Raw genomic sequence first — 20,453 nt, 5'->3', positions numbered from 1 at the left:
CCTTTGAGATGATCAGAAGTTAATACTATTGGTCTTAAGTGATACAAGGGTGTATAAGGGTGATTAACAAGTATTAGAAGTTAAACGAATCAAGGATGTTGTAACTCGTATTTTCAGGTAAACTTAGAGGTACTTAATACACTCAAGGTCATGTATTAAGGTGTTTGAATCATATAATATCCATATCATAAGTCTTGAAGTCAAACGAGTTATGAAACAAAAGCCGACAAACATTGTCGCAACTTAGGTTCATAATTTTACTTAAACATTAGGTTAAATGTTTCTAAGCTTTTCTACTAATTTACAAGGAATTACGGGGAGATCTACCCACCAAATTAAATATCTACGAGTCTAGTTTCCAACTCATTAAACCATTTTTCAATACGATCTCGGAGTAGATATTCATATTTTCGCAAGCCTGCGCAGATTGGTAGATGACAAGTAGGTGCATCACCTACTTGCCAAAATGATAGGACAAAATTACAAGACCTAAGTCGGACAAGAGAGGAATTTTAAGGGGTTATGAACTCAGTTATTTCATCCATATTTCAGACCCTCAAAACCAAAGTTAACCCTTGCAACTCCTCCCCAAAAATCCCACACAAACCCTAATCGATTTTCCCTCTCTTTCAAGTTCTATTTGAAGGTAAAACCTAGCGTTTGAAGAACCAAGGGAAGGGATGAGTTATCCAACAAGTAAGGTAAGTTACTGCCATATTTCATACATTTTTCTCTTCTGTGAATTCATGGTAATTCGTTCAATACATGTAAGAACTCACGGGACGGTGATCGAAAGCCGTGAGTTCGAGTTATTCACTTGTAGCGGACTGTTTTGTGGACTGTTTTGTGTTGCTATTGGGCTGAGTGTTTTACTACTATTTTGTGGAGTTTTGGAGGTGGAAGGGTTTGGATAAACACCATATATATGTAGGGTTGTGGGCTGATAGTTATTCGTAACATTTCCGGGTCGTTTGACACTACTAGGGTGGCCGTCGTATGCATGATGTAATTAGGTTGTGTGTGGACTGTTTTGGGAGGCTCAATATGTTTATTATTGATGTTGTTTGGGCTGTTTGGTGATTGTTTTGAATGGTGTGAAGTCATATATATAGGGGAGGTGCTGTCCGTTTCAACGTAAAATAGGTTGTGGTCGATACATAATAGTTATGACGCTTAAATGATAACGATAGTATCGTTTCTCTTATTGTAGACTAAGGAGTTGTGACAATTGCATAGCTTGTGATTGGGGAAGTATATACAAGGTATGTGAGGCTATCCCTTTTCTTCTTTTGCACGACTCCGATTGTACATAATGTAATGAACGAGCTTCCAAAGATACTCTACTCTTAGAAGCTAGCAGTACTTACATTGCTTTCCCTCTTATGGAACGATTGATGTTAATGTTGCTTCTCTTATTCTTATGTTATCAATGTTGTTGGTACTTCCTGATTCTTATAAGGTTCGTAATGAAGAGTTGGTCCTAATAACGTGTACAGAGGATACCGACCTTACGTCACTCCGAAAGGTTTAGAATGTGATTCCATGAGTAGAGCATGCATTATATATATGTATCTATTTTACTCTACCGAGCCGCGCTATAGTTGGCCGGGTACGGCACATATTGTGCAACCATTAATCAGTTGGGTTTTACTGAGCTTCACATGGTCGGGTACGATTCTACCGAGCCTTATGACGGCCGAGTACATTTTTACCAAGCCTATTATGGCTGGGTACGATATGATGATGATGATGCCCACAGAGGCGTATATTTTAAAAGTTTATGTATACATACATATGTATCATGCATTTCATGTTAGTAGCCCTCAGAGGTACTCAGATGTTCCAGGTTTTATATTCTTTATCCCTGCTTACATTACTGTTCGTATTTATGGTTCCTTGCCTTACATATTCAGTACTTTATTTGTACTAACGTCCTTTTGTTTGTGGACACTACATGTCGTGCTGCAGGCCCTAATAGACAGGCAAGTGCAGCTCCCCCACCACAGTAGGCTGTCCAGTTCAGCGGTGATTGGCGAGATCCCTTCTCCGGACTTGCCTTGGTCTTGGTATGCATTTTTGTTATAGACATTATGGGTATGTCGGGGCCCTGTTCCGGCTATGTTGCAGCACTTATGTTCATTTAGAGGCTCATAGACAAGTGTCGACTCATGTATAGTTTGGTATGCCTTGTCGGCTGGTTTTTGTTGTATAGTCTTTCATGGTAGCGTGGTAGCTCATACCTTATATGTAGTTTCTTGATTGTCTGGTCATCCCCTGCTATGTATGTTCATGCCGTCATATTTTATTGCTGGTTGTCCATGATCCAGGTCTACCATTTATATTGATCTCGTCAGCCCTAAAAGATAATAATGAAGGTTAGATGAAATGTACGTTGGTGCTCGGCAAGTATGGTCGGGTGCTAGTCATGGCCCTCCAGTTTGGGTCGTGACAAACTTGGTATCAGAGCAAGTCTGTCCTAGGGATTGTCTATGAGCCATGTCTAGTAGAGTCTTGATTATGGATGTGTAGCGCGCCACATTTATAATCAGGAGGCTACATGACATCTAGGGTTGTTACCTTCTTCCTGAATCTAGATCGTGCGTAGAGTTGAGTCGTAAGTGTTTGTCTCTAATATTCACCTTGTTTTTTTTCAGTGATGCCTTCGACTAGGAAGCAAACGATTAGTAGACGGCTTGATACAGCAGCGGGAGAGGGTACCAGTCAGGTGCCCCAAGTCAGAGCAGGACAAAGTGAGGCTCAGAGTGAGATGCCCTCTCATACCTCATCTACCCCGTCTCCTCCAGAGGATATTAGGAGGCACACAACACCTCTAGTTCCTCCGTCTGGCACAACAGACCAGGATATGCGGAGTGCTTTGCAATTATTGACTAGCTTGGTAGCTGCTCAGGCTCAGAGGCAGAATACAGGTCCTACTGATAAACTAGTTAGTACGAGAGTTTGTGATTTTATTAATTTAGACCCTCCAGTGTTTACCGGATCAGACCCCAAGGAGGACCCGCAGACTTTTATTGACCAGGTTCATCGTACACTGCGGGTTATGCATGTTAGTGATACAGAGGCAGTAGAGTTGGCTTCTTATCGGCTACGGGATTTAGCGGTTCTCTGGTATGATAGTTGGGAGAGATCCAGGGGTCCGAACGCTCCTCCAACTGTGTGTAAGGAATTTTCTGAGGCCTTTCTTCGTCACTACTTGCCAGTTGAGATACGATGAGCTAGAGCTGATAAGTTCTTGAACCTTAGACAAGGTAATATGAGTGTGCGAGAGTACAGTATGCAGTTTGATACTTTAGAAAGGTATGCTCCCCATATGGTGGCCGAGATGAGTAATAGGGTGCATTTGTTCGTGAACGGATTGGGACCACATCTGATAAATAAGTGCACGACAGCCTTCTTGGTGGAGGGCATGGATATTTCCCGTATTTAGGCTTATGCCCAGACCCTAGAGGATCGTAAGTGCCAGCAGAGGACAGATAGGGAGCAGGATAGGGGCCAGCATAAGAGGGTGAGATTTGCAAGGTATTCTAATGACTTCAGAGGCAGCGTCAGGCCCCAGTCTTCGAGGAGTTCGGCGGAACCTGTAGCTAGTGCTCCTCCACAGTTTCAGAGGCCTCGATATGATTGATTTACCCATTCTGGTCCAGGTTAGAGTTCGCAGGCATCAGGCTAGCAACATCACAAGGATATTAGTCAGACGAGACCCACAACACCACATTGTGATCAGTGCAGCAAGGCCCACTTTGGACTGTGCCGTCGAGGTTCTGATGCATGTTATTCTTGCGGACAGCCTGGCCATATGATGCGGGATTGTCCTAACAGGGGAGGTGATGGTATGGCTCAGCCGACTGGATCTGTGTCTGCTTCTTCCTCATTAGTTCGACCTCCAGCACGGGGTTTTCAGCAGTCGACAGGTCGTGGTAGAGGTAGAGGTGTAGTGCCGAGTTTGAGGGGTGGTCAAAATTGAACCTATGCTCTAGTAGGTCGACAGGATCTCGAGTCGTCTCAAGATGTTGTTACAAGTATATTATCTGTGTTTTCTTATAATGTATATGTGCTGATTGATCCGGGATCTACATTATCATATGTTACACCCTTTGTGGATAATAAGTTTGGCATTGAACCTAAATTGATAAGTAAACCCCTTGCGGTATCTACTCCAATAGGAGATTCTGTGATTGCTATAAGGGTATATAGAGGTTGCACTGTGATGATTTGTAGTCGTCAAACCTCGGCAAATTTATTTGAGTTAGAAATGGTTGATTTTGATGTGATAATGGGAATGGACTGGTTGGCCTCATGCTATGCAAATGTTGACTGTCGTACGAAGATGGTTAGGTTCCAATTTCCGGGTGAACCCGTCATTGAATGGAAAGGGAACATTGCTACACCGAAAGGTAGGTTTATTTCCTATCTTAAGGCAAGGAAAATGATCTCAAAAGGTTACATTTATCATCTCGTTCGCGTTAGGGATGCGGAGGCGAAACCGCCTACTTTACAATCAATCCCTGTGGTCAACGAATTCCCAGATGTTTTCCCAGATGAACTCCCAGGCCTTCCTCCTGAAAGGGAGATTGAGTTTAGCATTGATGTGTTGCCTGACACTCAACCGATCTCTATTCCTCCATACAGAATGGCCCCGGCAGAGTTGCGAGAGTTGAAGGTGCAGTTGAAGGACTTGCTGGATAAGGGCTTTATTAGGCCTAGCACTTCACCTTGGGGTGCACCAGTCCTATTCGTGCGGAAGAAAGACGGGTCGTTACGGATGTGTATCGACTATCGACAGTTGAATAAGTCTACTATAAAGAACAAGTATCCACTTCCAAGAATTGATGACCTGTTTGACCAACTCCAGGGTGCCAAGTATTTCTCCAAGATTGATTTACGTTCAGGGTATCATCAGGTGAGGGTTAAGGAGAAGGATATTCCAAAGACAGCCTTCCGGACAAGATACGGGCACTTTGAGTTCTTAGAGATGTCGTTCGGGCTAACAAATGCCCCAACAGCTTTTATGGATCTCATGAATACTATATTTAGGCCCTATCTTGATGTGTTCGTGATTGTATTCATTGATGACATTCTAGTATATTCTCGTTCAGAGGCGGGACATGTGGTTCACTTGCGGATAGTATTACAGACGCTTCAGGATCGTAAGTTATATGCTAAGCTCTCCAAATGTGAATTTTGGCTAAACTCAGTAGCGTTCCTTGGCCATGTGATATCTGAAGAGGGTATTAGTGTCGACACTCAGAAGATCAATGCAGTAAAGAATTGGCCGAGACCTACAACACCATCAGAAGTCCACAGCTTCCTAGGGCTAGCAGGATATTATAGGCGGTTTGTGGAAGGGCTTTCCTCTATATCATCACCATTGACTAAGTTAACACAGAAAGCTACCAAGTTCCAGTGGTCTGACACTTGTGAACGTAGTTTTCAGGAGCTGAAGAATTGATTGACATCCGCACCAGTGCTCACTCTTCCTGAAGGAACAAAAGGTTATGTGGTATATTGTGATGCCTCAGGTATAGGTTTGGGGTGTGTATTGATGCAGCGTGGGAAGGTGATTGCTTATGCATCAAGACAATTGAAGAAGCATGAAAATATTTATCCAACCCATGATTTGGAATTGGCTGCAGTAATATATGCTTTGAAGATATGGTGGCACTACTTATACGGCGTCCATGTTGACATCTACACAGATCACAAGAGTTTACAATACATCTTCAAGTAGAAAGAGTTGAATTTGAGGCAGCGTAGGTGGCTTGAATTATTGAAAGACTACGATGTCGAGATATTGTATCGTCCCGGTAAAGCCAATGTTGTGGCAGACGCTCTCAGCCGTAAATCAATGGGAAGCTTAGTACATATTGAGGTAGGTGGATGGGGGTTGACTAAAGAGCTTCATCATCTAGCCAATATGATAATCAGATTGTTAGACTCTGATGACGGAGGTGTTACTGTACAGAATACATTAGAATCATCTTTGGTAGCCGAGGTAAAAGCACGACAATATGAAGATCCTATCTTAGTACGATTAAGAGAGAGCATTCAGCAGTGTAAAAGTATGGCTTTTGAGATCGGAAGAGATGGGGCACTGAGATACCAGGGCCGATTATGTGTGCCTAATGTGGCAGGGTTGCGAGAGAAGATTATGAATGAGATTCATCAATCCCGATATTCCATCCATCCCGGCTCGACAAAGATGTATCATGATGTCAAGGAGCAGTATTGGTGGGATAACATGAAGAAGTCTATTGCAGAATTTGTAGCCCAGTGTCCCAATTGTCAACAAGTAAAGATAGAACATCAGAAACCCGGTGGATTGCTTCAGAATATAGAGATTCCGACCTGGAAATGGGAGGTGATTAATATGGACTTCATTATTGGATTACCTCGCTCTTATCATAAGTTTGACTCCATCTGGGTGATAATTGATCGACTTACAAAATGTGCCCATTTTCTGCCAGTTAAGACAACTTACACGGCTGAAGATTATGCGAAGTTGTATATCAAGGAGATTGTTAGGCTTCATGGTGTGCCGGTATCTATTATATTAGACTGAGGAGCTCAATTTACAGCTAACTTTTGGAGGTCTTTTCAGAAGGGTTTAGGCACACAAGTGAATCTCAGCACTACATTTCATCCGCAGACTGACGGACAGGCTGAACGTACCATTCAGACACTGGAAGATATGCTACGAGCATGTGTTCTAGATTTTAAGGGAAATTGGGATGACCATCTTCCACTCATAGAATTTGCCTACAATAATAGCTACCATTCCAGTATTAAAATGGCCCCATACGAGGCACTATACGGGAGAAGATGTAGATCACCAGTTGGATGGTTCGAAGTCGGTGAAACAGAATTATATGGGCCAGATTTGATTCACCAAGCTATTGAGAAGGTGAAAGTGATACAGGAGCGATTGAGGACGGCACAAAGCAGGCAAAAATCTTATTCCGATGTCCGACGTCGTGATCTGGAGTTTGAGGTTGGTGATTGGGTTTTCCTGAGGATCTCACCAATGAAGGGTATTATGCATTTTGGGAAGAAAGGTAAGCTGAGTCCAAGGTATATCGGGCCGTATAAAATTCTTCAACGGATTGGACAGGTTGCTTATGTGTTAGAATTTCCATCCGAATTGGAATTTGTCCACCCGATATTCCATGTATCTATGTTGAAGAAATGTATTGGAGACCCTTCTCAAGTCGTCCTTATCAAAGATGTACAGGTTACAGAGGACCTATCATATGAAGAAGTGCCAGTGGCTATATTAGATCGACAAGTCCGCAAGCTGAGAACAAAAGATGTAGCTTCCATCAAAGTATTGTGGAGGAACAAGAATATGGAAGAAATAACATGGGAAGCAGAAGAGGAGATGAAGTCTAAATACCCGTACCTATTCCAGAATGAAGATAACAAGGATGCTGGTGGAACACATGATACATTGGAAGGTGAAATGGCTCTATGAGGTAAGCAATAACTTGAGAATACTCTTCCTTAATACAAAATGGCGATATGCAGATAATGTACATGTCCATAATGCTTTGCATACTCTTGTAAGGCCATACGTTGAGTTAACCGCTTGCAAGTTTGTCCTCTATTTATGGGAGAAACTTGACCGGAATCCACGATGATTTAAACTCCCCATGAACCCTTACATTCGAGGACGAATGTTCCTAAGGGGGAAGGGTGTTACAACCCATATCCACACGCGTTAGTTCATGCCATATATTAGTTAACATAAATTCAAGAAGGAATTACCTTTGAGATGATAAGAAGTTAATCCTATTGGTCTTAAGTGATACAAGGGTGTATAAGGGTGATTAACAAGTATTAGAAGTTAAACGAATCAAGGATGTTGTAACTCGTATTTTTAGGTAAACCTAGAGGTTTTTAATACACTCAAGGTCATTTATTAAGGTGTTTGAATCATATAATATCCGTATCATAAGTCTTGAAGTCAAACGAGTTATGAAACAAAAGTTGACAAACGTTGTCGCAACTTAGGTTCATAATTTTACTTAAACATTAGGTTAAATGTTTCTAAGATTTTCTCCTAATTTACAAGGAAGTACGGGGTGATCTACCCACCAAATTAAAGATCTACGAGTCTAGTTTCCAACGCATTAAACCATTTGTCAATACGATCTTGGAGTATAGAGATATTTATATTTTTGCAAGCCTGCGCAGATTGGTAGATGACAAGTAGGTGCATCACCTACTTGCCAAAATGATAGGACACAATTACAAGACCTAAGTCGGCCAAGAGAGGAATTTTAAGGGGTTATGAACTCAGTTATTTCATCCATATTTCAGACCCTCAAAACCAAAGTTAACCCCTGCAACTCCTCCCCAAAATCCCACACAAACCCTAATCGATTTTCCCTCTCTTTCAAGTTCTATTTGAAGGTAAAACCTAGCGTTTGAAGAACCAAGGGAAGGGATGAGTTATCCAACAAGTAAGGTAAGTTACTGCAATATTTATACATTTTTCTCTTCTGTGAATTCATGGTAATTCGTTCAATACATGTAAGAACTCACGGGACGGTGATCGGAAGCCGTGAGTTCGAGTTATTCACTTGTAGCGGACTGTTTTGTGTTGCTATTGGGCTGAGTGTTTTACTACTATTTTGTGGAGTTTTGGAGGTGTAAGGGTGTGGAGAAACACCATATATATGTAGGGTTGTGGGCTGATAGTTATTCGTAACATTTCCGGGTCGTTTGACACTACTAGGGTGGCCGTCGTATGCATGATGTAATTAGGTTGTGTGTGGACTGTTTTGGGAGGCTCAATATGTTTATTATTGATGTTGTTTGGGCTGTTTGGTGATTGTTTTGAATGGTGTGAAGTCATATATATAGGGGAGGTGCTGTCCGTTTCAACGTAAAATAGGTTGTGGTCGATACATAATAGTTATGACGCTTAAATGATAACGATAGTATCGTTTCTCTTATTGTAGACTAAGGAGTTGTGACAATTGCATAGCTTGTGATTGGGGCAGTATATACAAGGTATGTGAGGCTATCCCTTTTCTTCTTTTGCACGACTCCGATTGTACATAATGTAATGAACGAGCTTCCAAAGATACTCTACTCTTAGAAGCTAGCAGTACTTACATTGCTTTCCCTCTTATGGAACGATTGATGTTAATGTTGCTTCTCTTATTCTTATGTTATCAATGTTGTTGGTACTTCCTGATTCTTATAAGGTTCGTAATGAAGAGTTGGTCCTAATAACGTGTACAGAGGATACCGACCTTACGTCACTTCGAAAGGTTTAGAATGTGATTCCATGAGTCGAGCATGCATTATATATATGTATCTATTTTAATCTACCGACCCGCGCTATAGTCGGCGGGGTACGACACATATTGTGCAACCACTGATCAGTTGGGTTTTACCGAGCTCCACGTGGCCGGGTACGATTCTACCGAGCCTTATGACGGCCGGGTACGTTTTTACCAAGCCTATTATGGCTAGGTACGAGTGATGATGATGCCCACAGAGGCGTATGTTTTAAAAGTTTATGTATACATACATATGTATCATGCATTTCATGTCAGTAACCCTCAGAGGTACTCAGATGTTCCAGGTTGTATATTCTCTATCCCTGCTTACATTACTGTTCGTATTTATGGTTCCTTGCCTTACATACTCAGTACTTTATTCGTACTGACGTCCTTTTGTTTGTGGACACTGCATGTCGTGCTGCAGGCCCTAATAGACAGGCAGGTGCAGCTCCCCACCACAGTAGGTTGTCCAGTTCAGCAGTAATTGGCGAGATCCCTTCTCCGGACTTGTCGTGGTCTTGGTATGCATTTTTGTTATAGACATTACGGGTATGTCGGGGCCCTGCTCCGAATATGTTGCAGCACTTATGTTCATTTAGAGGCTCGTAGACAAGTGTCGACTTATGTATAGTTTGGTATGCCTTATCGGCTGGTTTTTTTGTTGTATAGTCTTTCATGGTAGCGTGGTATCTCATACCTTATATGTAGTTTCTTGATTGTCTGGTCATCCCCTGCTATGTATGTTCATGCCATCATATTTTATTGCTTGTTGTCCATGATCCAGGTCTACCATTTATATTGATCTCGTTAACCCTAAAAGATAATAAAAAAAAGGTTAGATAAAATGTATGTTGGTGCTCGGCAAACATGGTTGGGTGCTAGTCATGGCCCTCCAGATTGGGTCGTGACATGTTATTTCGATAAGTTTGAAATAATACCCTTTTAAGGCTAAGGGCCTTCGCTAAAGAACAGAAAGGTTTGACTACGATCGTACGACGATAGGCTGTTATTTCGATAAGTTCGAAATAACACCCTTTAAGACCAAGCGCCTTTGCCAAAATAGAGAATGGTTCGACCTCGATCGAACGACGATGGACTGTTATTTTGATAAGTTCAAAATAACACAGTTTAAGGCCAAGGTCCTTCGCCAAAGAAGAGAATGGTTCGACCTCGATCGAACGATGACAGACTGTTATTTTGATAAGTTCGAAATAACACCCTTTAAGGCTAGGGGCCTTCGCCAAAAAGAGAAAAGTTCTACCTCGATCGAACGACGACGGGCTGTTATTTTGATAAGTTTGAAATAACACCCCTTTAAGGCCACTGGCCTTCTCCAAAGAAGAGAAAGGTTCTACTTCAATCGAACGACGATGGGCTGTTATTTTGATAAGTTCGAAACAAAACCCTGTAAGGCCAAGGGCCTTCGCCAAAATAGAGAAGGGTTCGACCTCGATCGAATGATGACGGAATGTTATTTCGATAAGTTCGAAATAACACCCTTTAAGGCCAATGGCCTTCTCCAAAGAAGAGAATGGTTCGACTTCGATCGAAAGATGACAGGCTGTTATTTCGCTAAGTTCAAAATAAAACCCTTTAAGGCCAAGGGCCTTCACCAAAAAAAGAGAAAAGTTCGACCTTGATCGAATGACGATGGGCTGTTATTTCGATAAGTTTGAAATAACACCCCTTTAAGGCCAAGGGCCTTCGCCAACTAAGAGAAAGGTTTGGTTTCGATCGAACGACGACGGGCTGTTATTTCGATAAGTTCAAAATAACACCCCTTTAAGGCCAAGGGCCTTCACAAAAGAAGAGAAAAGTTCGACCTCGATCGAACGACAAGGGGCTGTTATTTCGATAAGTTCGAAATAACACCCCTTTAAGGCCAAGGGCCTTCACCAAAGAAGAGAATGGTTCGACCACGATCGAATAACGACGGGCTGTTATTTCGATAAGTTCGAAACAACACCCTTTAAGGCCAAGAGCCTTCGCCAAAGAAGAGAATGGTTCGACCTCGATCGAATGACGATGGGCTGTTATTTCGATAAGTTCGAAATAACACCCTTTAAGGACAAGGGCCTTCACCAAAGAAGAGAATGGTTCGACCTTGATCGAACGACGACGGGCTGTTATTTCTATAAGTTCGAAATAACACCCTTTAAGGCCAAGGGCCTTCGACAAGAAAGAGAAAAGTTCGACCTCGATCGAACAATGACGGGCTATTATTTTGATATGTTCAAAATGACACCCCTTTAAGGCCAAGGTCCTTCGCCAAAAAAGAGAAAGGCTCGACTTTGATCGAACGACAATGGGCTGTTATTTCGATAAGTTCAAAATAATACCCTTTAAGGCCAAGGTCCTTCGCAAAAGAAGAGAATGGTTCGACCTCGATCAAATTACGATGGGCTGTTATTTTGATAAGATCGAAATAACACACTTTAAGGCCAATGGCCTTTTCCAAAGAAGAGAATGGTTTGACCTTGCTCGAACGACGACGGGCTGTTATTTCAATAAGTTCGAAATAACACCCCTTTAAGGCCAAGGGCCTTCGCCAAAGAAGAGAAAGGTCCGACCTCGACCGAACGACGATGGGTTGTTATTTTGATAAGTTCGAAATAACACCCCTTTAAGGCTAAGGGCCTTCGCCAACAGAGAAGGGTTCGACCTCGATTGAACGACGACGACCTGTTATTTCAATAAGTTCGAAATAACACACTTTAAGGCTAGGGGCCTTCGTCAAATAAGAGAATGGTTCCACCTCGATCGAATGACAACGGGTTGTTATTTCGATAAGATCGAAATAACACCCTTTAAGGCCAAGGGCCTTTGCCAAAAAAGAGAAAAGTTCGACCTCGATCGAACGATGACGGGCTGTTATTTTGATATGTTTGAAATAACACCCCTTTAAGGCCAAGGGCCTTCACCAAAGAAGAGAAAGGTTCGACTTTGACCGAACGATGATGGGCTATTATTTTGATAAGTTCGAAATAACACCCTTTACGGCCAAGGGCCTTTGCCAAAGAAGAGAATGGTTCGACCTTGATCGAACGACGACCAGCTGTTATTTCGATAAGTTCGAAATAACACCCTTTAAGGCCAAGGGCCTTCGCCAAAAAAAAGAAAAGTTCGACCTCGATCGAATGACGACGGGCTGTTATTTCGATAAGTTCGAAATAACAACCTTTAAGGCCAAGGGCCTTCGCCAAAGAAGAGAAAGGTTCGACTTCGTTCGAACAATGACGGGCTGTTATTTCGATAAGTTTGAAATAACACCCTTTAAGGCCAAGGGCCTTCACCAAAAAAGAGAAAAGTTCGACCTTGATCGAACGACAATGGGTTGTTATTTCGATAAGTTCAAAATAACACCTCTTTAAGGCCAAGGGCCTTCGCCAAAAAAAGAGAAAGTTTCGACTTCGACCGAGACGATGGGCTATTATTTCGATAAGTTTGAAATAACACCCTTTAAGGCCAATGGCCTTCGCCAAAGAAGAGAAAGGTTCGACTTTGACCTAACGACGACAGGCTGTTATTTCGATAAGTTCGAAATAACTCCCTTTAGGACCAAGGGCCTTCGCTAAAGAAGAGAATGGTTCGACCTCGATCGAATGATGATGAGTTGTTATTTCGATAAGTTTGAAATAACACCCTTTAAGGCCAAGGGCCTTCGCCAAAGAAGAGAAAGGTTCGACTTTGATCGAACGATGATGGGCTATTATTTCGATAAGTTTGAAATAACACCCTTGAAGTCCAAGGCCCTTCGCCAAGAAAGAGAAAAGTTCAACCTTGATCGAACGACGACGGATTGTTATTTCGATAAGTTTGAAATAACATCCTTTAAGGCCAAGGGCCTTCGCCAAAGAAGAGAATGGTTCGACCTTGATCGAACGATGACAGGCTGTTATTTCGATAAGATCGAAATAACACCGTTTAAGACCCTTTATTGTTCTTCTTTCCTTCTTTGTTACTTACTTGTTTGTGTCACAACTTAGGTACCAAATGGAAGCGAACAACGCTAATGACCCTCTTGGAAATATGATTGTGGGGGAGGAGGTAGATGATGTCGGAGATGATGAGGTGCCTCTTGTACCTTAAGGATAACGTAGAGGCCGCAATGCCAATGGTAATCCCAATGACAATATTCCAGACCCTCCTCCGCCACCTCCAAGAGTGGCTCCCAAAGTACTTCTGAACCAGGGCTATGCGAGTGCTATTGTCCTACCCCAAATCTGGGCGGGCAATTTTCAGATAACCAATATGATGTTGACCTTACTTGAGTAGCGTGGGTATTTCACGGGTGCTGCAAATCAAAATGCCTACAAACATCTCAAGGGGTTCGTGGATACATGCTGGGGGAGCAAGCAGGCGAATGTGTACGAGGATGCTCTTAGGTTGAGACTCTTCCCATTCTCACTTCGGGAGAAGGCATTATATTGTCTCGAGAGACTTCCCAACTATTCCATCACAACTTGGGATGAGTTGGCGGATAAATTTATTGCTAAATTTTTCTCACACCGGGACATATGGCGACATTGCGTGATGAGATATTGGCCTTCAAGCAAGAGCCCACAAAACCTTTGCATAAGATTTGGGAGCGTTATAGAATGATGGTGAAGGAATGCCCCAATAATGATATGACCGAGGCTATGATACAACAAACCTTCTACCGAGGTATTAACACCACAAACCAATGCAAAGTGAACCAACTAGCTGGGGGCAACTTTATGAAGCTGTTTTATGATGAGGCATGTGATATACTTTATGAGATGGCTGACACTTCTTCTGCATGGCAAAGTAGAGCAAATGTGCCCTAGGTTGACCCCACGGTTACTCATTTGCACAAGGAATTGCATGACCATGGGCAAGCTATAGCGGAGTTGACAACTACTATGAACCAATTGGCTAAGGCATAGTTGCAACAAGTCCAAAACCCTCGCCAAGTGAATGCCATGAAGGGTGTCAATATGCTTGTCAACAAGAGAAGGCAAAGAAGGCAACAAAACCAAGGGAATTTTGAGCAATTGATGATGACTGTGATAGATTTCAAAATGATGGTTATGATGACCAAAGTGAAGAGGTTCAATATAAAACAACTATCAAGGCCAATGGGGTAACTCTTTTAACCAACAACAATAGAGACCTCAAGGTAATTGGGGCAATCAACAACAAGGCAATGGTAATTGGGGCAATCAACAACAAAACAATGGTAATTGGGGGAACAACAACCAAAACAATAATTGGGGCAATCAGACCAACAATAAAAGCAACCAAGGGAATTGGAATGGTAATAACAACAATTGGGGTGGCAATAACAATCAAGGTGGATGGAACAATGGAAACCAAGGAAATCGGGGGCAAAGCTTTCAAAGGCCCCCAATGTACCAACGACCAAATAATCCACCCCCATTTCCATCTCAAGGTCCTAGTTCTTCTAGCAATGATATGAGTAGAATTGAAATGATGTTCGAACAGATGATGAAGAAGAATGCGGATTCAGATGCACAGTTGGCTTCCCACAATACCTCTATTAGAAATTTGGAGGTACAGTTCGGTCAAATCTCACAGTCTTTAAATACTCGCCCTAAGAGTGCTCTACCAAGTGATATGGTAGTGAACCCGAAGGGTGGAAATAATCATGTCATGGCGGTAACAACAAGAAGTGGTAGAGGCGGTGATGTAAATGCCTTCAAACAAAAGCAAATCTTGGATGATGATGTTGAATTGCAAGAAATTGAAGTCCCTTTGGTAGTTGAAGATATGGTTGATGAAAATGTGAACAAAGAAGTGAAGATTGCTATTCAAGATGTCGAGCTGGAAACTTAAAATGACGTGAACCTGTCTAGGGAACACGTAATAGACATGCCGAAACCAGTTGTGCCTAAAGCCAAGACACCTTTGCCAAGGACACCTCCACTTTATCCTCAAAGGCTCGCGAAGTAAAAGAATGATAATCAGTTTAAGAAGTTCATTGACATGATGAAGAGCTTGTCCATTAATGTCCCTCTGGAGGAGGCTCTTGAACAAATGTCGGGCTATGCAAAATTCATGAAAGACTTGGTCACAAAGAATCGTTCTATGGATTGTAAAACTATAAAGATGGCTCACCAAGTTAGTGCTATAGTGCATTCAATGGCCCCGAAGCTTGAAGATCCCGGTGCTTTCACCATTCCTAGCACCATGGGAGTGCGGATTTTTGCCAAGGCTCTATGTGATTTGGGAGCTAGTATCAATTTGATGCCCTACTCAGTGTTCAAAACCTTGGGTATTGGGCAACCTAGGCCGACTTCCATAAGGTTACAAATGGCTGATAGATCGATGAAGAGACCATTGGGTATTATTGATGATGTGCTTGTCCGTGTGGACAAATTTATCTTGCCAGTTGACTTTATGATCTTGGACTGCGAGGTGGACTACGAAGTTCCAATCATATTGGGAAGGCCTTTCCTAGCTACGGGGAAGGCATTGGTAGATGTGGAAGCAGGGGAACTCACCTTCCGGGTGGGTGATGAAAAGGTGGTTTTTCATGTGTGCAAGTCTATGAAGCAGCCCAACAGTACCGAGGTGTGCTTTTTTGTTGACCTCGTCACAACAGTGATAATTGATGACACCAGTGCAATGATCAATGTGGAGGACCCATTGGAGGCCGTATTGCTGAATCTTGTTGTCAATGAGGATGCAAGCCGAGTGGAGTGTGAATGCTTTACATGGATGTGCTCTTATTCTTATGAGCCTAGGAAATTGTCCTTGGATATCGAGAATAGAAAGACTCCACCAACTAAACCTTCAATTGAGGAGCCTCCGGTGTTGGAGTTGAAACCACTGCCTCCACACCTCAGGTATGCGTTCTTAGGCTCAAATTCTACTTTTTCGGTTATTCTTTCTTCTAGCCTTACTAACATGCAGGTTGATGCCACATTGGCGGTGCTTCAAAAGCGAAAAAAGGCAATTGAATGGACTTTAGCTGATATTTGGGGAATAAGCCCCGCATTCCGTATGCACAAGATTATTCTGGAAGATGATGCAAAACCCTCCTTGGAGCATCAAAGGAGGTTGAACGAGGCAATGCAGGAAATTGTGAAAAAAGAGGTGATCAAGTGGTTGGATACCGGGGTTGTGTACCCTATCTCTGATAGCTCTAGGACTTCACCGGTACAATGTGTACCAAAGAAAAGCGGTATGACCGTGGTTATAAATTCCAAAGGTGAGTTGATTCCTACAAGAACCATCACCGATTAGAGGGTATGCATGGATTACCGCAAGTTGAATAAAGTAACCCGCAAGGATCACTTTCCTTTGCCTTTCCTACATACTGGGCGTGCCTTCTATTGCTTCTTGGATGGGTATTCTGGGTACAACCAAATCTTGTGCTCCGGAAGATCAGGAGAAAACCACATTCACTTGTCCATATGGCACTTTTGCCTTCTCTAGGATGCCTATTGGATTATGTAATGCACCGGCTACATTTCAGTGGTGTATGATGGCCATTTTTACCGATATGGTGGAAGACATTTTGGAGGTGTTCATGGACAACTTTAGTGTTGTGGGGGATTCATTTGATGAGTGCTTCAAGAATCTTGATAGGGTGTTGGCCCATTGTGAAGAAACCAATCTTGTCCTCAATTGGGAGAAATTCTACTTTATGGTGGAAGAAGGAATAGTTCTTGGGCATAAAATTTCGAAGTATGGAATTGGGGTTGATAAAGCAAAGATCGATGTGATTTCAAGGCTCCCTCCCCTACATCCGTCAAGGAAGTTCGAAGTTTTCTTGGGCATGTGGGGTTCTACCGGAGATTTATCAAAGACTTCTCGACGGTAGTGAATCCCTTGTGCAAGTTGTTGGAAAAAGATGCTAAGTTCGTATTTGATGACAAGTGTATGCACGCCTTTTAACTTCTCAAGCATAAGTTGACAACCACTCCTATCATCACCTCGCCTAATTGGAGCTTGCCCATTGAGCGCATGTGTGATGTGAGCGATGTTGCGGTTGGGGCGTTTTTGGGTCAAAGAGTGAATAAAATATTTCATCCGGTGTACTATGTGAGCAAGACAATGAATGATGCTCAAGTGAACTACACGGTGCCCGAGAAAGAACTTTTGGCTATTGTGTTTGTTATGGAAAAATTCCGACCGTATCTTATAGGTGCTAAGGTTATTATTCATACTGACCATGCCGCATTCCGGTACTTGATGACGAAGAAGGACTTCAAAGCTAGACTGATGCGATGGGTCTTGTTACTTAAAGAGTTTGATTTGGAGATTGTGGACAGGAAGGGTAGTGAGAACCAAGTCGCGGACCACTTGTCCCGCTTGGAGGAGGAGGGCGGGCCTCGTGATGGCCTAGAGATCAATGATTCATTTTCTAACGAACAACTCCTTTCAGTGTCGATGAATGATATGCCATTGTTTACCGATGTTTCTAATTTCCTTGTGACCAGTATAATCCCGTGTGAGCTTTCTTCTAACCAAAGGAAGAAGCTCAAGCGGGATAGATTGGACTTCTATTGGGATGAGCCATACTTGTTCAAGATTTGCACGGATGGTGTGATCCGAAGGTGTGTCCTAGAGGAGGAGCAATTGAGTATCTTGGAGGCTTGTCATTCCTCTCCCTATGGTGGCCATCATGACGGGGTGAGGACGACATCTAAAGTTCTTGGTTGTGGGTTTTATTGGCCAACTTTGTTCAAAGATGCGGGTGATTTGGTGAAGAGATGCAACGAATGCCAAAGAGCGGGTGTAATTTAGAAGAAAGATGAAATGCCTCTCAATACCATCCTTGAGGTTGATATTTTTGATGTATGGGGCATTGATTTCATGGGCCCATTTGTTAGCTCTTGTGGGAACACTTACATTCTTGTGGCGGTGGACTATGTTTCAAAGTGGGTTGAAGCCGTAGTTTTTCCCAACAATGAGGCCCGGAGTGTTGTTGCATTTCTCAAAAAGAGTATTTTTACAAGGTTTGGTACTCCTCCTGCAATCATAAGTGATGGGGGGTCTCATTTTTGCAATAGAGCTTTCGACACTTTGCTTTCAAAGTATGGTGTCAATCACAAAGTTTCTACTCCCTATCATCCTCAAGCAAGTGGTCAAGTTGAAGTTTCCAACAGGGAAATCAAAAGCATATTGTCAAAGACGGTCAATGCAAATAGGACCGATTGGTCAAAGAAGTTGGATGACGCTCTATGGGCTTATAGGACTGCTTACAAGACTCCGATTGGTATATCTTCGTATCGGTTGGTGTTTGGGGAAGCTTGCCATCTACCGGTTGAGTTAGAGCACAAGGCCATATGGGCTTTGAGGAAGCTAAATCTTGAGTGGGATGTTGCAACCAATCTTCGTGTGGAGCAGCTCAATCAACTTGATGAATTCAGATTCCATGCCTACTCCAGTTCGTCCTTGTATAAGGACGAGATGAAGTACCTTCATGATACATATGCTCATGGAAAGGAGTTCAAAATAGGTGATTTGGTTCTCTTGTTCAATTCTAGGTTACGTCTGTTTCCGGGAAAGCTCAAGTCAAAATGGAGTGGACCTTTTGAAGTGGTGTGTGTGACCCCGTTTGGTGCTCTTGATTTAAAGAACAAAAATGGTGAAGTTTTCAGAGTTAATGGGCACCAGGTCAAGCATTATCTTGGAAAAATTGATGACAACTACGTGGTGGCACTTCTTCATTTCAAATAATGTGATGGTAACCTGCGTCGTGCCGCGACGTTAAATCAGGCGCTTCTTGGGAGGCAACCCATGTGTTTTTCTTCTTGTTTTTATTTGATTTTCATTTGTAGAGTAAGATTGATTTTTGGGCTAACTGGTTGTGAGATGTTACAAGATTGTGTTGGTGCAATGCAGAACATAGTGGAAAAAAGTGTCAGGTCTCTGAAGTTGTTAATGCGGCCGCACTACATTTTGTGTGGTCTACGGTGGACCACTGCGGTCGCAGTCCATTTTGTGTGGACCGCAGTGTGTTGCCTCCTCAAGCTTGAAATAAGTTGTGTAGTGCGGACCGCGGTCCATTTTGTGCGGTCCGCACTAGTTGGTAAGACTGGGCCCCAGGTCTTTTTCTATAAATAAGGCGTGAGACCCTCCTTTTACCCTTTTCGAACCTTTGGATCTCAGAAGCTTTAAGACACTGTTCTTCACTTCCCTTGCTTGTAACTAATTGTTTGGACTCGTTATTCTTCATTTCATCTCATATCTGGTACCATTACATTCCTTTTACTTGTTCTCTTTTGTTAATTTCTTTTAATTTGTGTTTTTCTTGCTTTCCTTCTCTTCTTCCCATATTTTCTTTTGTAGAATAGATTAGGGTAGTTAATCTTTGGATTAATATAGACATAGTTATTTACATATGCGGGGCAAACTCTTAGGGACAGGGCTTGGGTGTTAATTAAGCTTAAAATAAAAAATCCATGAACCCTAATTTAGTGCCACAGCTGGGAACTTAGTGCGGACCGCAGTCGTCTTTGTGCGGTTTGCGGTTCCCCTGTGCGGTCCGCAATACCATTTTGTGCGGACTGCATTGCTTATTGTTCTGAAAGCTGAACCTCAGGAAATGCGGCCGCACTACATTTTGTGTAGACTGCATTGCCCCTTGTGCGGTCACACTACATTTTGTGCGGTCCACACTGCCTGGATACAGAGAGTGGGTAGTGTGAACCCCACCTCTGTGCAAACTGCATGGCCATTTTGTGCGGTCTGCATTGACCCCTATGCGGCCGCACACCATTTTGTGCGGTCCGCACTGGGTGACTCCTGCAACCTATCTGCAATTTTTTTTCTGATTCTACAACTCTGTTCTTAACTGCTGCAACTAATACTAACAAGTTTATTTGGATTGTGTTTGCAGACAATGGTGAAACAACAAGGTAAAAGATCTAAACAACTGGGTAGAGGAGGATCCTCCTAGGGAGAGAAGTAGAAAATGATAAAACTCACTCCCCAAGCTAGGCAAAACATCAAAAAAATGAGGAAGATGATAAAATCTGCTGACAGAGCCATTGACATGTTGGGGAGTGAGTACGAGCCCTCCCGGGAGATCTCTTCGGACTCTGTGCCAGAATACATCCCTGACTGGCTGGAGAGGAACATGCTGAAAGACACACCTCCGGCATCCCCCGCTGCACAAGCTTCCGTAAATATTTCTTATGGGGTCGTCTG

At 42.7% G+C, this 20,453-nt stretch overlaps 1 protein-coding gene across 1 annotated transcript; it reads left to right on the top strand.

Annotated features, from left to right (window-relative positions):
• The first annotated feature begins 15,275 nt into the window (after positions 1–15,275).
• On the top strand, positions 15,276–20,202 carry LOC138890511 (uncharacterized). The gene is made up of 2 exons (XM_070173904.1): positions 15,276–15,767; positions 20,143–20,202. The coding sequence occupies exons 1-2, from the start codon at positions 15,276–15,278 to the stop codon at positions 20,200–20,202; spliced, it is 552 nt and encodes a 183-aa protein (XP_070030005.1).
• The last annotated feature ends 251 nt before the right edge of the window (positions 20,203–20,453 follow it).

Source organism: Nicotiana sylvestris, chromosome 4 (genome assembly GCF_000393655.2).
Source record: "Nicotiana sylvestris chromosome 4, ASM39365v2, whole genome shotgun sequence".
In the NCBI taxonomy this organism is placed as follows: domain Eukaryota; kingdom Viridiplantae; phylum Streptophyta; class Magnoliopsida; order Solanales; family Solanaceae; genus Nicotiana; species Nicotiana sylvestris.
The sequence above is the reverse complement of the archived record's forward strand: the minus strand, read 5'-3'. Positions and strand labels throughout refer to the sequence as shown.